At 40.8% G+C, this 14,125-nt stretch overlaps 1 protein-coding gene across 5 annotated transcripts in view; it reads right to left on the bottom strand.

Moving 5' to 3' along the window:
• REV1 (REV1 DNA directed polymerase) overlaps positions 1-14,125 on the bottom strand; it is a 76,914-nt gene that overhangs the window by 20,935 nt on the left and 41,854 nt on the right. For 3 of the 5 annotated variants that reach the window (XR_003795009.1, XM_029232781.1, XM_029232782.1), the window contains 4 exons: positions 13,587-13,694; positions 12,034-12,150; positions 7,477-7,585; positions 2,139-2,267 (listed from right to left, as the gene is read on the bottom strand). Coding sequence is in view for 4 of the 5 variants with exons in the window: in XM_029232781.1 (XP_029088614.1) it covers positions 2,139-2,267; positions 7,477-7,585; positions 12,034-12,150; positions 13,587-13,694 (463 nt within the window). In the remaining variant the exon portion in view is untranslated. Of the gene's footprint in view, positions 1-2,138; positions 2,268-7,476; positions 7,586-9,377; positions 9,657-12,033; positions 12,151-13,586; positions 13,695-14,125 lie in introns of those variants that run through there. The other 2 variants (XM_029232783.1, XM_029232784.1) reach the window with 2 other exon arrangements.

The raw sequence follows: 14,125 nt of genomic DNA, 5'->3' as shown, positions 1-14,125 counted from the left end.
ACTTAATTTCAAAAATGTTCAAACACGATTTACCAGAATCCTTGAGGAACAGAAATATCACACAAATCAAACAAGCAATTGACAGTCTCCTAAACAAAAACGCCCAGGACACAGCAGGATACGATGGTGGCCAGTCACCCAGATGCCTGTCCAGGACGCCAGCAACACCCCCTGCACGTGGAAATGCTCTGGGTTCTGACTGCTGCTGCTGTTTGGTCACGATCTACTCACACAAAGGACTGTTTCAGTTCTCCACAGAAGAGGAAAAGGAAGAGAAGAATCACCACGTGGCTCTGATGCTAATTAAATATGTGAACCACAAGGCCAGCAGAGGCCTCGGGACCAGAAATGGATCGTCAATAATCCACCTGGTAAAGTACCAGGAGGGCCAGGCCTCGCCTCTCACTACACCTTACTGTAGGTTATGAATCAGATTAATTACTATCAATAATCATTTAAGAAACGAGTGTTCTGTTAGGCTTAACTCCAGAGAGAAATCTGCAAGAGCAGAAGGGTACTCCTGATATGAAAGCTGCTCTGAGGCGTGGAGAATATGAAGCAGAGGCAGGATTTCCAAAGGTGGAAGGAGAACAAGGAATTTTTTCCCCCAAAGAACAGCCACATGCCACTAACAATGTCTCCACCCACTAAAATTATATGATAGCGTCCACCAAACCCCCCGATCCGAGGTGCAGGCTGGCTGCCCGCTCCAGGGCCTCCGGTAACCAGAACACGCAGCACCCAGCTCAGCCACCCGCTCCCAGCCCACACGCGGCGCTGCTACTGACCGCAGCTTTGGGACAGGACTTGAAAAGCACTCTCTTCACCTGGTAACACTGACATTCCCACATTGGGGTCTTAAGGACAGCTGTGATTGTAACTGGCTTGTCATTCAGCCCTAAGTCCACAGACTGATGCCAGATAAATTCACCTGCCCCCCTATGTTTCTCTCTCCTGCTAAAGTAAGCTCCTCAAAGGCAGAGCCTGGATCTGACTCCACTCTCATAGGATTGGCAGCATCAACAGTGGTTTGCACTTGGTAGATACTCCATAAACAGGTGTTCAAAATAACGCGTTAAGAAAGGAGAGGAAGAAGTGAAGATAGAGGCAAGAACCTCCCTTAGAACATCAACACAGCCCAAGGGTTGGCGGACCCTGGTCTGCTGTCTAGAGACCTGTTTTGGTGAATAAAGACTGAAGGGAGCAGAGCCGAACCCGCACCTCGTCTGAGACTGCTGCCACTGTCCACGGCAGGGCTGAGCAGCTGGGACAACGACCTCATCCGGCCTTTTATGGAGAAAATATGCCAACTCCAGCTGTAGAGCATACAGGGCCTGACATATACTTATCTAAAATTTCAGGTTTTGAGTTAACATTCAATATACCTACACTGTAAATATTCTAAAACTTAATCTTTTTCTCAAGCCAACTGATCACCCACCTTGAAACTACAGCTGACCCTTGAACAACACTGGTTTGGACTGCACGGGACCACGTATACCTGGATTTTGTCAGCAGTACACACTGGGGCGCTACGCGATCCCCGACACGGAGGAGCCACGGGCGCAGAGGGCAGCTGCCACGACACGTGGCCCTCCACCGCACCGAGGACGGCACCGCACCACCCCAAGCTGTGCAAGCGTCAGCTGTACTGCTAGAACCTTCTATGACAGCTAACTTCTGGCGTCCCGAATGACCTTAGAGGACACAGGGTTTGACAAGGTCTCTACTTGTTAACGTATAGTTCTCATTTTAAACAAAACCATAATTCAAATGTAATAAAAGAGAATAACCAGGTTAAAAACTCCCATCCTTCAGCTGTCTGGTTCCACGGAGGGAAACCTGGAACCGCTGACGAGAAGTCACGCAGGCACAGAATCAGACTGACATCACCACCAGGGAGCAGCGGAACAATCCCAGCCGTGCAAACACGTCCCTGAGGCCTGAGCCCTGCTCCGGGAGGTGCTCGTGGGGAGGAGAGGGGGCCGTGACACCAGAAGGCAGAGGAGCAGGTTCCCGGAAGAGAGGAGCGTCCAGCAAAAGTGACCCCGACAGGCCTGGGGAAACTGTTCTCTCTTCAACATTAGGTAAAAGCAGTAAAGGAACAGACAGGAGCGTGAGCACAGCACACAGTGTACCTGGCCAGTGTCTCATACATCGTCCGCGCAACTTCCTTATACGCGTGAAAATCATAGGGGACAGCCTGAAGACTGGGACAAAGTTGTTTCGCTTGCCCGAAAAACATTCCATTCCTAATGCCAACTTGTCTAGAGAAAGAACAAAATACAGCGGAGGTTAGACTAGGAATTTTTAAATGCCAAATCAAGTATCAAATACTGATAGTATCTCCCCAAGCCACTGATACACAATTTTCATTTAACTCCATTTTCATGAGGGGTAAAAAACAGGCATTAAGACAACTTACAGGTTTGTTTTCCCCCAAAAGGAAACTGACAAGATTGTCTGATGCGTGTAAGTGACATGTGCAGATGTGCCCAAGTACGTTATTCAAAGGCCAGGTTTGGCTCCTGCCTCTGTGAAGACGTCTCCTGAGACTCAGACCTCTGGCGCCTGTGCAGAGATGCCAGCATACCACACGTCGGTGATACCACAGCCACCGCAGAGCAGGAGCGTGCTGTCAAAACGGTCTGCTTCCCCTCACACGGGGCCCGGTTTGGCCAGGGCTCAATCCCCCAAAGACAAAGAATATAAACAGCAGAACCACACAGAACAGCGCTATGCGACAGACAGACACAGTGCACTCATCCTATTGCCACCCAATTCCCAATTGACCAATTCCAAGCTCCTGCGGTGGCTCCACAGTGGCTGAGATGCCAACAGCATTGGACATGGTGGGACATCACTCTGGGCAGGGGCCAGGGTTCCAGAACTTTGAGGGACCTAATTGAAAATGGTAAATTTCAAATCTTTTGCGTGTCTCCACGCCCCACTTACCTGTGGTAATTTGGAGCATTCAGCACAAAACTGTAATCATGGAATTATACATAATGAGTACGATTCCATGTTACTACTATGCAATGAATCGAAAAAAATCTTACAGTAAAAACACAAGCAGATAATAAGAAGCAATGTTTCCCCAGATTACATACTCATAGGTGTAAATACATCAAATGGTTACTTTATACATCCACCCAATAAACATTTACTCAGTGCTCACTTAGTACGGAGGTGTGCCCTGTGGCACAGAGGCCTGTGGCGCCTGCCCATCCCAGACCACCAGAGAGCCAAGAAGGAAGAGACTCCGCCAAGCCATTCAGATGAAAGAAATGCAAAATGACATGCATTTTTAATGTATATAAAAACAATAATAGATCATCAGACTGCAAAGCCCAGAGTAGATGAGAAATATCTAATAAGAGGGAAAAATGACAGTAAAGGAAGAGATGATTAACAAATCATGGTGAAGAAAACAATGCTTTCATTCATTTAACAAAAATTTATGTCTCGGGCACTATGTGAATAAAGCGTATCCCATGACATCCATGAGGATGACCTGCACTGGCCTAGGAGAGGACGGATTCAAGGTGACGGACCTGGTTCATAAGGCAGGGAAGTGTGTGCAAAGGAGTTCACAAGTCTGCAGAGAAGTGCATAGACAAGCTGAAACGTTCCAGTAATGCTAGATACATAGGTTCAGCATGTAAAAAAGCTAAACTTACAAATTAAAGGTAATTATTCATTTTTAAAGGAATGTCTTACATAATTCCTGGAAGCATAATACTCTTATATTTACAATAAATTCATTTTCAAAGTTTTCACACAAAAAATTTCAGGGACATATTACTTAGAAAAATGTAATACATCAACTTATGTACTCATCATACCTACATCTCACGGAGAAATGTTTAGGGATCACTAGACACTGTAAGGGAGCTATGAACAAAAAAAGGGTAAACCTCAGAGGCTTCCCATAACTAAGGGAAGCAAAAGACCTTGAGTTGGTGGTTGGAAAATTAGACTTGTTTCATATAAAATAAATGAGTAGGAATTCCCTGGCGATCCAGTGTTTAGGACTCATCACTCTCACTGCCAAGGGCCCGGGTTCAATCCCTGGTTGGGGAGCTAAGATCCCACAAGCCATGCGGCACAGCCAAAAAAATAAAATAAGATAAATAAAATAAAATAAGATAAATGAGTAAAGACAATTACAAAACAGCTTGAAATAACTTCACTACAGTGACATTTATTCCCCTCAAGTGAAGTCCCAGGCAGCAAAGACTACCAGTACTTCATAAGCTGCAGAAACAGCTTACTCCCAGGTTTAAAGTGAAGGCAGCACACTCCTTCTTCCACGTGCTGTATGCTCAGACAACGGTATTTGGCGTTGCATTAGACAATATGAAAAAAAAGTAACCAGTAAATCACTGTCACTGTCAATTCAATATACCGAAGGACATCCATACCACTAATTAAGGACTGTAAAGTGTCCTTACAAAAGCACGTGAAAACAGAGGTTCAGAAATGATTTGCTCTTAAAAATTTATGATTCTAGGATATTTGTATATCATCACCTATCCGTCTACATTATTCACCTTCTAGCTTACTATGTATAAAGCTAGTTCTCTATGGTAAGTATGAGTACATATTCTGACCTACATATACACATTCTACCTTCCTATGACTTCTACCGTCTCATGTTCACGTTCCATCCTTTGCTGACCCCGTTATTATAAAGTCTATGTCTACTGAAAACTCACCAGTGCCTAAAGCTGGGATGACCACGCCCACCAACACAGTCCCCACGCCAAGCCCAGAAACATTTCTCTGATCCAACTGTGAATATACTTATTTAAAAAAAAAACTACTCACTTAAGGAAAATATAACTATTAGATAGCCACACACACAAAAAAGGGTATTCAAGAGACCTTCATTAGGAATAGCCTTCTAGAAAATGAAAAATTACAATTAAAGGACAAAAACCCCATTGCTGTGGGTTTCGTGTTTTTCTTCGCCAACTAAAACAAATTCATTTTCGTCCCTTTCTGCATCTCCTTAGAATAAACCTCTGCCCTCTAAGCGACACTCAAATGGCTTTTGCTACACAGCATCTGGCCCTCATATATCGTCACCCCAATTATTCTGTAACACATTCAGCTTGACAATCGCCATCTGTGGTACAATACAAAGGCACCATCCAAACACCAACAGAGGCCCGGAGCCCAGACATATCTGTGGCTACTGGACTTGAAAGCCACCAGGAGTTGGCAGTGCTTCTAACTTTGAGGTGGCCTTGGTGCTCACTCTCCAGCCAGCGTCCAACCTGGGCCGCCGGGAGAGAAGGGAGATCCTGCAGAGGCAGTATGGAAAGGCGGCGCTTCCGTTTCACCACCAGCAAAATCCAAAGACTGAGCATGTGTTTCTGGGTTTCATCATACCCTCCAGATACAGGACACGATGCCCAGTCATCATAAGCGCATTGCCTGTAACTCAGCAGGGGGAAAAGGCTAGCCTACTGAGCACAGCGTACAGCAGCTCTAAACCGCCTGTGCTAATAAAAACATAATAATGCAAAATGTATTCAGATCTGACGTATCTCTTTCATTAAAGTAAGGTTCAATTCCTTGGCTACATTATCAACTAACAATGAAAAAGATTAAAACGTAATTCTGTCAATGAGAAAGGCAAAGTTAGTTCAGGAGTAAAAGTCTGACAAGTCATAAACAGAAAATAATTTAAAATATTTTACGGACTTCCCTGGTGGTGCAGTGGTTAAGAATCCGCCTGCTAATGCAGGAGACAAGGGTTCGAGGCCTGGTCCGGGAAGATCCCACATGCCACGGAGCAACTAAGCCCGTGCGCCACAACTACTGAGCCTGTACTCCAGAGCCCACAAGCCACAACTACTGAGCCCGTGCGCCACAACAACTGAATTCAGCCCACACGCCTAGAGCCTGCGCTCTGCAACAAGAGAAGCCACTGCAATGAGAAGCCCGTGCGCCACAACAACTGAATTCAGCCCACGCGCCTAGAGCCTGCGCTCTGCAACAAGAGAAGCCACTGCAATGAGAAGCCCGTGCACCACAACGAAGAGTAGCCCCCGCTTGCCGCCACTAGAGAAAGCCTGCACACAGAACAAAGACCCGACACAGCCAAACATAAATAAATAAATTTATATAAAAAATTTTTTTATAATTATGCATGTTTGAATATAATCCTTTTTTCTTAAATATCCTTTTTATAAAATAATTGGCAAGATTTAAGCAAACTACTCTGGTTAGATGATGTTGTGTTGAGATACTTTTTGTTCAGACTGGACTTGCTTGAATAACCCCAACTTTAAATCAAGACTGAAAAATGTTATATATTTCAAGTCGTTGTATGCGGTTAATGTTACATGTCAATTATAACTCAATTTTTTAGAAGTATGAATGACTAAGCCATAAAGACACTATCTAAAAAAAAAAAGGCTGAAAAATGTAGCTGATGTGACTCGACTCTGTTTCTATAATTAGTAAATACTTTAACACTTGCCAACAATGTGTAAATAAATGCTTGCTGTGCTATAAAGGTAAAAATGTTTGTGTTCAGTTATAAAGAAAGAAAAAACAAAGAATACTCTTTTAAATTAATCACTTCAGGGGGCTTCCCTGGTGGCGCAGTGGTTGAAAGTCCGCCTGCCGATGCAGGGGACACGGGTTCGTGCCCCGGTCCGGGAAGATCCCACATGCTGCGGAGCGGCTGGGCCCGTGAGCCATGGCCGCTGAGCCTGCACGGCCGGAGCCTGTGCTCCGCAACGGGAGAGGCCGCAACAGTGAGAGGCCCGCGTACCGCAAAAAAAAAAAAAAAAAGAATCACTTCATTATTACTCCATTTTTACAACTATAATAATCGATTTTTAAAAAACGATTAATTTTTTTAAAGTATGAGGAACATATGATATATGTGTCTGTTTCTTCTAGTACTAAAACAGCTGGTTGTAATTAGGATTAGTGCTAACAGGTTGACAACACTGCAACTTTAAGTGAGGAGATGATTAGTCATGCCATTATGGAACCGTTTAGTTATAACTTAACAGGCAATCAAGTTTTAACGTAAGTTAAAAAAAAAAATACTATTAGGATGTTTAAATAACAAGGGATCCTGGTGCTAAAAGGGAACGATCAGAGTAGATGACATTAAGGCCCTCTCCTATTCAAGAATATCTAATTCTTTAATTCTATACTTCAAGAGACAATGGTTTAAAAACGACAATGTCCAGCTTCTTTTGGTTTCCACCATAGGACCCACTGGTTCATCAGGACACTAAGGTATTTATTTAAAGTTGTCGAGCATTTGTGAAGGGAAAGAAAAGGAAACTGAAGGGATTAAGGCTAGAAAGATTTCTTTCCATAACATGTTTCTAACATTTAAGTCACAGGCTTGACCAGCATGTCTAAATCCACTTCAAAATATTATATAAAAATGATTAAGTAACTTACTCATTAAGTATTACAACACGCTTAATTTCTACATACCTGGCTTCATAACTACAAGATGCGATTTCAGCCTTTGACAAAACAGAATCAATTCCATTTGTTTGTGCGGAATCTTGATTCTCCCACATTGATGAATCTGGTATTTCTGCTTTAAAAATAAAATTTAATGATTGTGTGTTAAAAACTGATTTTCCTTAACTTTCATTCAAGAAATTTGTTTACCAGTCCTTTCATATATAAATGTTCAATAAATTCCAAATATAGTTATCTCCATTGACATTTATCCCCTCATTTAATAAAAGAAAATCTGTAACTCTAAAATGGTTTGCTTCCAGTACATTCTTCACCAGCAGTCAGACATAAACTTATAATAAATCGAAAGAGTTCTGTTTTAACAATAGTTTTAAAAAACATATACCAAAAGATAAGTATAAAATATCCCTTTAAGTCTGTTGAGACAGACAAGGATGAAAAGAGTGATCAGGAAGATAAACCCCCTCCTACAGCCTCAAAAGGATGACACAGCTCTCTGGAATGGGAAGCAGTTAGTGGGAAATACAGTAAATTTCTCTGAATGTTCTTGCTGTTTCTTAAAAACTATTTGCAAAATTTAAAGCTAATTAACAACATTTTCAACAAACATCAAATTCCTTCCTACAAGTCATTTGATCAAAAAAAAACTTAAAAGGTCATATGCCGTAAGAAGTTCCATGCTAAATCTAAGCTTTTTCTTTTGAGCACACATCACGTAAGAGAGCTTCACAGTATTATCCCCCCTTCCAGGAAATTCCACTTTTGGCTTAACAATGCATGTGTGCAATTAAAAACATTCAAGTGAGATGGGACTATCACTTGCTCTACAGACTACAACTCCAGCCTGAAGAGTAGAGCTCACAAATAAGTCTCAATATCCAAACCAAGTTGACAGATTCACGCAAGAATATTAAGGCACTCAGTCTAGAAAGCCTACTGACCGCACGTCACGTGACATCACTAGCCAGTGAGCAACAGATGAAAACACAACTTCAGCTATGTCTCTTGGGATACTACTGAGTTCCAAGAAGAATATGCTTTAAAAACATCTATTCTCAGTCATAGTTCTACTATTCTGAACAAACAATCAGTAAGATAAGACTACGACAGGACTTCAGCTAATTCTAGACAAATCTATTTAGAGTACAGTGTAACAACACGTAACTAACAAGCCCAGTATTTATCTTTTTATTTCAGAGACATAACGTTCCACACAAAAAATCAGTCACGTAAAGCACCAGCAGGTGAACACGGCAGGGTGTCCGGCTCTGCGAGCTGTAACAACCCCTCCTGGTCTGGCCTCAGTAGTCATCAGCCTTCACCCAGCTATGAAGCCCACACAAGCAATCCTGCCTTCTGGCACCCACGCATACGAAGTGTAAGTGCGAACCAAACTCTGAGGATTGGCATGTCAATGGGGTCAAATTCCACTTGCGTCCAAAATAAAATCAGCAGAGTACAATCTGAGCCATGATTTCTGATACACTGTGGCTAACAGAAGCTGTCCTAGGACAAATTAAAGACAGAACACAGAGCAGACAGCCCAGTGTTCTGAAGGGTTTTGGAAGGCTAAATATCAGGTTACAGTCCAGTACTCTAAGCCGGACATCTGTAAGGACTTTGGGGCTGTCAGTATCACAGTTCAACCGGGGCTGCTACTAAACCAAAAAAGAAGAGCTGAAGCCTGAACGGCCACAGCCAGCTGCCTTTCAAAGGTGCACCCGTGAGTGATGCCTTGTGAGTTATGGGGAGTTAGGTGACTTATATACGAAGGGCTAAACAACCTAAGAACTTGTTTTGAAAATCACGGAAAAGTCACGCTTGTGGTGAGAACAGTGTCTGTGGTCCCTGCTCCCAACGCCCTGCCTGGGGTGGCACCTCGCGTTCTCTCCTCTGGGCGGGCTGACCTGGTCCACAGCGCGGCAGGGTGCGTGGTCCCTCCACGAGCGGAGTGAGTTGCTTCATGGGAGATTCAGGGAAATGCAGGGACACACTGTCCTCACTGGAGGGCAAAGTAGAGAACTGCTCATCAAAACTCGACAAACTAGACGGGCACATGGAGAATGTGGAGGAACGGTTGGAGAAATCAGAGGCCAGGACCCAAGTCTGTGAAAAAGAAATCGCTGAGAATAAATCTATGACTAACACGATTTTAAAAACTGTTGTTCTTTAGAATGAACACTGAAGTTGTTGAAGGGATAGGAGACGTCTGCATTCTGGAATTCAGGAAGGGAGAAAAGGCCCCAACCATGAAATTCTGAGTATACATGGATTCCAAATTCAAGATCGTCAATGAGAAGGCTCGCTGCTAAGTACTGCTCAGGAAGCAGCTGCCAAAGAAGCCAGGGATGGAGAGCCCTGGTTACGCCAGTCCGATTAGACAGAGTCTCTGAATATGACAAGTAAGAAACTAAGTTGCGATAAAGGGCTAAAGATGCTATTTGTTCTAATACTTTGCCTAGACATACAATCCAAAACATTCGAACTGAATTTTTTTTAAAAGCTACTGTACAGAAGGCAAAGATTCTAATTCCTAAACTGATCCTCAATATTTTAAAATTTGGTGCCATATCTAATAATAGGAGCCAGAGAAAGAAAGATCAGAGAATAACAAGGAAAGAGGAACAAAAGCATGGAAAAAAAACAAGTTCCAAGTATAAGCCTAGCTGCAACCAAACTTTGTAATAGAGGACAATCTATTCATGTTATATGTAGCAAATATTTTGGTAAGCTCCTAATGGGTCAAAAGGCTTAGGACGTACATAAAAGTGAATGATATCAAGTTAAAGAGAGAGTATAAAATACAAAGTATCACATTCACTTTTTCTAGTGATAGGAAAATCTATTTTTGACAGTTTTCAATAGCAAGTGAAATTTCAATACTTCTAATATATACCTTCTGGTTTACCACTCACACTTAGAGGCAGAGGGAATGTGAGTTATAAAAGGTCATTACAATGTTATGAAAACCCAGTGGCTACACTGATGAACACAATTAAGTAATCAATGCCAGAATTCTGTTTATAAACTGTTTATGGTCAGATCATTTGTGATACGAGGAAAGACAGAAGAGGACCAGCTCTCTGCTGCTCTAAGGAATGTGTAGATGGAGACTGTAAAGTAAGGACACGTGTGCAAACACAAGATTCTACCCATGGGAGGAGCTCTGAGTAACGAGAGATGCTATGAACGGTATACACAGGGTATTATTCTTCCCTCTTTAACGTTCATCCAATATTTTACTGAGTGCCCAATGCGTGACAAGTACTGTGCATTCCCTTAAGCTACTATTTGTTTTCCAGAATTTTAGATTTCATCTTTAAAATGATACCACACAGAAAAGACAAAAAGAAAAACCAACCTGCCCCCAAACCAAACTACTAATACTTAAGAAACTACCCATATTGTCAAATACCATAATATAACTAAATCTCAACAAGCTCAATATTTCCTAACCTCAACATCTACTCACTTCACACAAAACGCTAGAATCCTAAAAATTCTCTTAAAAGATTTAATGACCGGGAAAAGCTTTAGGAAATCTGCAGAATACAGGTACCCATGAAGCATAAAGATGTATCTATAATTATTTTCCTTTGTACCTATAGCATGTAAACAGATGAACACAACCAGCAAGAGGAATGTAATCCTGAAAAGGTTCTCAGAGATGTCTACTGGCTTTCCTTTTGTCTTAATTTCATTAAGAGCATTTCTAAAATAAGCCCAAAGTTCTATAACTGAGAACTAGAGACCTGAAATAATTGGGACGAAATTTAACTGCATGCCTTCCATTCTACTGCATACCTAATTTCTATTTCCTGATTAACATTTTTTTGAAAAACTAACTTAAAAAAATTTTGGCTTTCCAGACATCCATGAGGAAACTGATCAACGCCAAATAATTTCACTCCTAAGCAAATATTTCTCAGGGAATTTAATGGGGGCGGCGGGGGGGGGGGAAACATGAAAATCTTAACAGCACTGTGATTAGTATAATTTATGATTTTTGTTTACTAATAGCCAAAATTTAAGAGCCAGAGAGGCAAGAAAAAAGTTTCTCATATGAAACAGGTTCAACAAAGATACGGGGAATGACTGCTGGCACTTATCTTCTTATTCCAGTAAATTAAAGCCTTACTGTTTCTCACTCCACTGGCTCATACACATCTTCGGCAACACAAACTTTAGTGCCCTTACTGGGATCCATGACCAAACAACAAGTAATTAACTTCCAAGTGGAGAGGCTTCCACAGAACGATGTCCATGATTTTCATCCCCAATCTAAATTTACACAAAGCAAACTAATCACACCTTTTAAAACATTCTTCACTCTCTTTCCCAGGAAAGTATCGTTATCCAATTCAACAAAGCGTAACTATTAAACCACTCATTTGTACTGCATTCGGATTTTGCTTTAAGATGTCACTGACACCCTTAAAACCCTTGAATGAAAAAGCTAATTATTTCAACTCTGCTTTTATTTCTGTAACAACGATACCAAAGCAAAATCCAGAAGTCTTCAACAGGAGCACTCTGACTTCAAAGAGGGCTCGTTATCTGTACCTGCTTTGCCTGTCAGGATTTTATTCTGGTACCACTGCCACTCCAACTGGGGGTTAGCGCCAGGGCGCAGAGGTGCCCTCCCCGTGCCTCTGTTACTTGTGACGGCCACCGGCCTTCCTGTAAGGAGAGAATAAAAGCTAAGTACAGGAACACTAACACTTAAGAAATAAGACATCTCTCTTTAGCTTTAACTTAGGCATTAATCCCTAAAAGAGTCAAAATCTTTGAAGATTATCCGTCGCTATGCAACAGTCATCTACTGATGTTTCTCTGTACCCCCCAAAGTAAACTAGTTATGACAATTTTGATGCATTTATTCAACTAAAAAGCAACACTATCATAGCTTTCTATGGTTTTTGTCTGGTTTCTTACAGTAGTAAACAGGCAACTCAGATCCTAGATTCAGACTGGCAGGGTGGGGAGAAAAAGAAAAACTAACTGTATCTAGATTTTTAATATTCCTGGTATCAGAAAAGTAAGGTAACATCTAAACTAATCTTTATTTTTACAGCAAGAAAAAAAACTAATTAAATGTATATGTAGAGGAATCACAATCTGACCTACTATATAATCAAAGGTGAGTATATATAGTCCCAAAATTTTTGGTTTAGTTATAATATCTTTCATGCATCATCTCCTTATATGCGTTTGTGTTAAAAGATAACTCTAACTTTGTAAAGCAATAGCATGGATAATCCATGTGTGTGTGTGTGTGTGTATATATATATATATATAGTATATATATATATACATGCATATATTTCATTGAATGCATTTGTTGTGAGGACAAAAGAAAAAAAAAAAAAGCATTAAGAAGTCACTCATGGGCTAAAATCAACTCTTTACAGTCTGAACGCTCCTATCAGAGCCGAAGCAGCCACTGCCCGTGATACGAATAAAGCCCTAGTATTAACCCGGCAGTTTCCATGTTTTCCTTAAGGGGAAAATTCACTCTCAGAAGACAGTACTAATAGCTATCTCTTTTGGACACAGAACTCTCAAAAATCGAGAATAAATATTTTCAAAAGTATTGACTAGGTCACAAATACCTAAAATTTCCATTAAAACAAAGACTGCACAGATGACAACATATTTTAGCAATATTCAATAATACAAAATTACCCTACAACCAAAAAGTGGGAATGTTCCCTAGCATCAGGACAGTTAATCAAGTTATTCATTCAAGAGAAAGCATAGTGACTCAAGTTGCAAAGACATATGCTACCATAAAATCTCCATTTATTGACAAAGTAATAATAAATATAGATTAAAAATATAGAAAATGCCCAAAGCAGGTCCCTATCTACATTAGTCTTAGATGTTCAGCTGAAGAGGAATATTCTTCCCTAAAGGCCTGGTCTCTACAGGGAGGAAAAAACTTCTCTAATTTCCCTCTCTTTCTTGATAATGGAGTCCAGAACATTTGGAAGTAGGAATTGATTTTGCCAAGGAAAATGAGAATAAATATTTCTTAAAGAATACTTTGTGACCCCTTAGAATAAATGTCTATAACGGTATATCAGTTTTCTTAATACATAAACGAGAATACAGACCTTTGAGATCTGGTCTATTTCGTATACCCACTGATACAAAGAAGCAATCCATATCAACATGCATTATACAGCTCTGAGGTCTGGGTGAACTCAATACTGACATAGTTCCTAGAAGGAAAAACAGAATGTTCAAACCCCAAGCTAGTTTTTAATATTTTTTAAAAAATCAGGTCTAGTTAATTTTAGAAATTACATTTTTAAATGCTTACAAGCAGAATAAAGTTTAAAAAAAAATACAGATTCTATAATAGATTACTTCTATCACCTCAAGAGCAATCAAATTTCAGTTTCTTTGGCTCTAGAAATAATTCAGAGATACAAATTTAGTTTCCAAACAGAATTTAAAATCAATTGTGAAGACATCATGTTTTCCTAGTCTATATTCTAACAAGTCTCTAATTAAAAGTCTGTCTAACTGCTTATCTCCAAGTTATTTCTGTGGGCTGAATGGTTTATAAAAATGTATAAAGATGTTTTCATATATTTAGTTCCACAGACCTAAGTTACTTTAGATGATTACTATTCTATGCAGTAACAAC

Source organism: Monodon monoceros, unplaced genomic scaffold (genome assembly GCF_005190385.1).
Source record: "Monodon monoceros isolate NGI ecotype Baffin Bay Population unplaced genomic scaffold, NGI_Narwhal_1 Super_Scaffold_19, whole genome shotgun sequence".
NCBI lineage: Eukaryota > Metazoa > Chordata > Mammalia > Artiodactyla > Monodontidae > Monodon > Monodon monoceros.
This window is presented reverse-complemented; position numbering and strand designations above follow the sequence as displayed.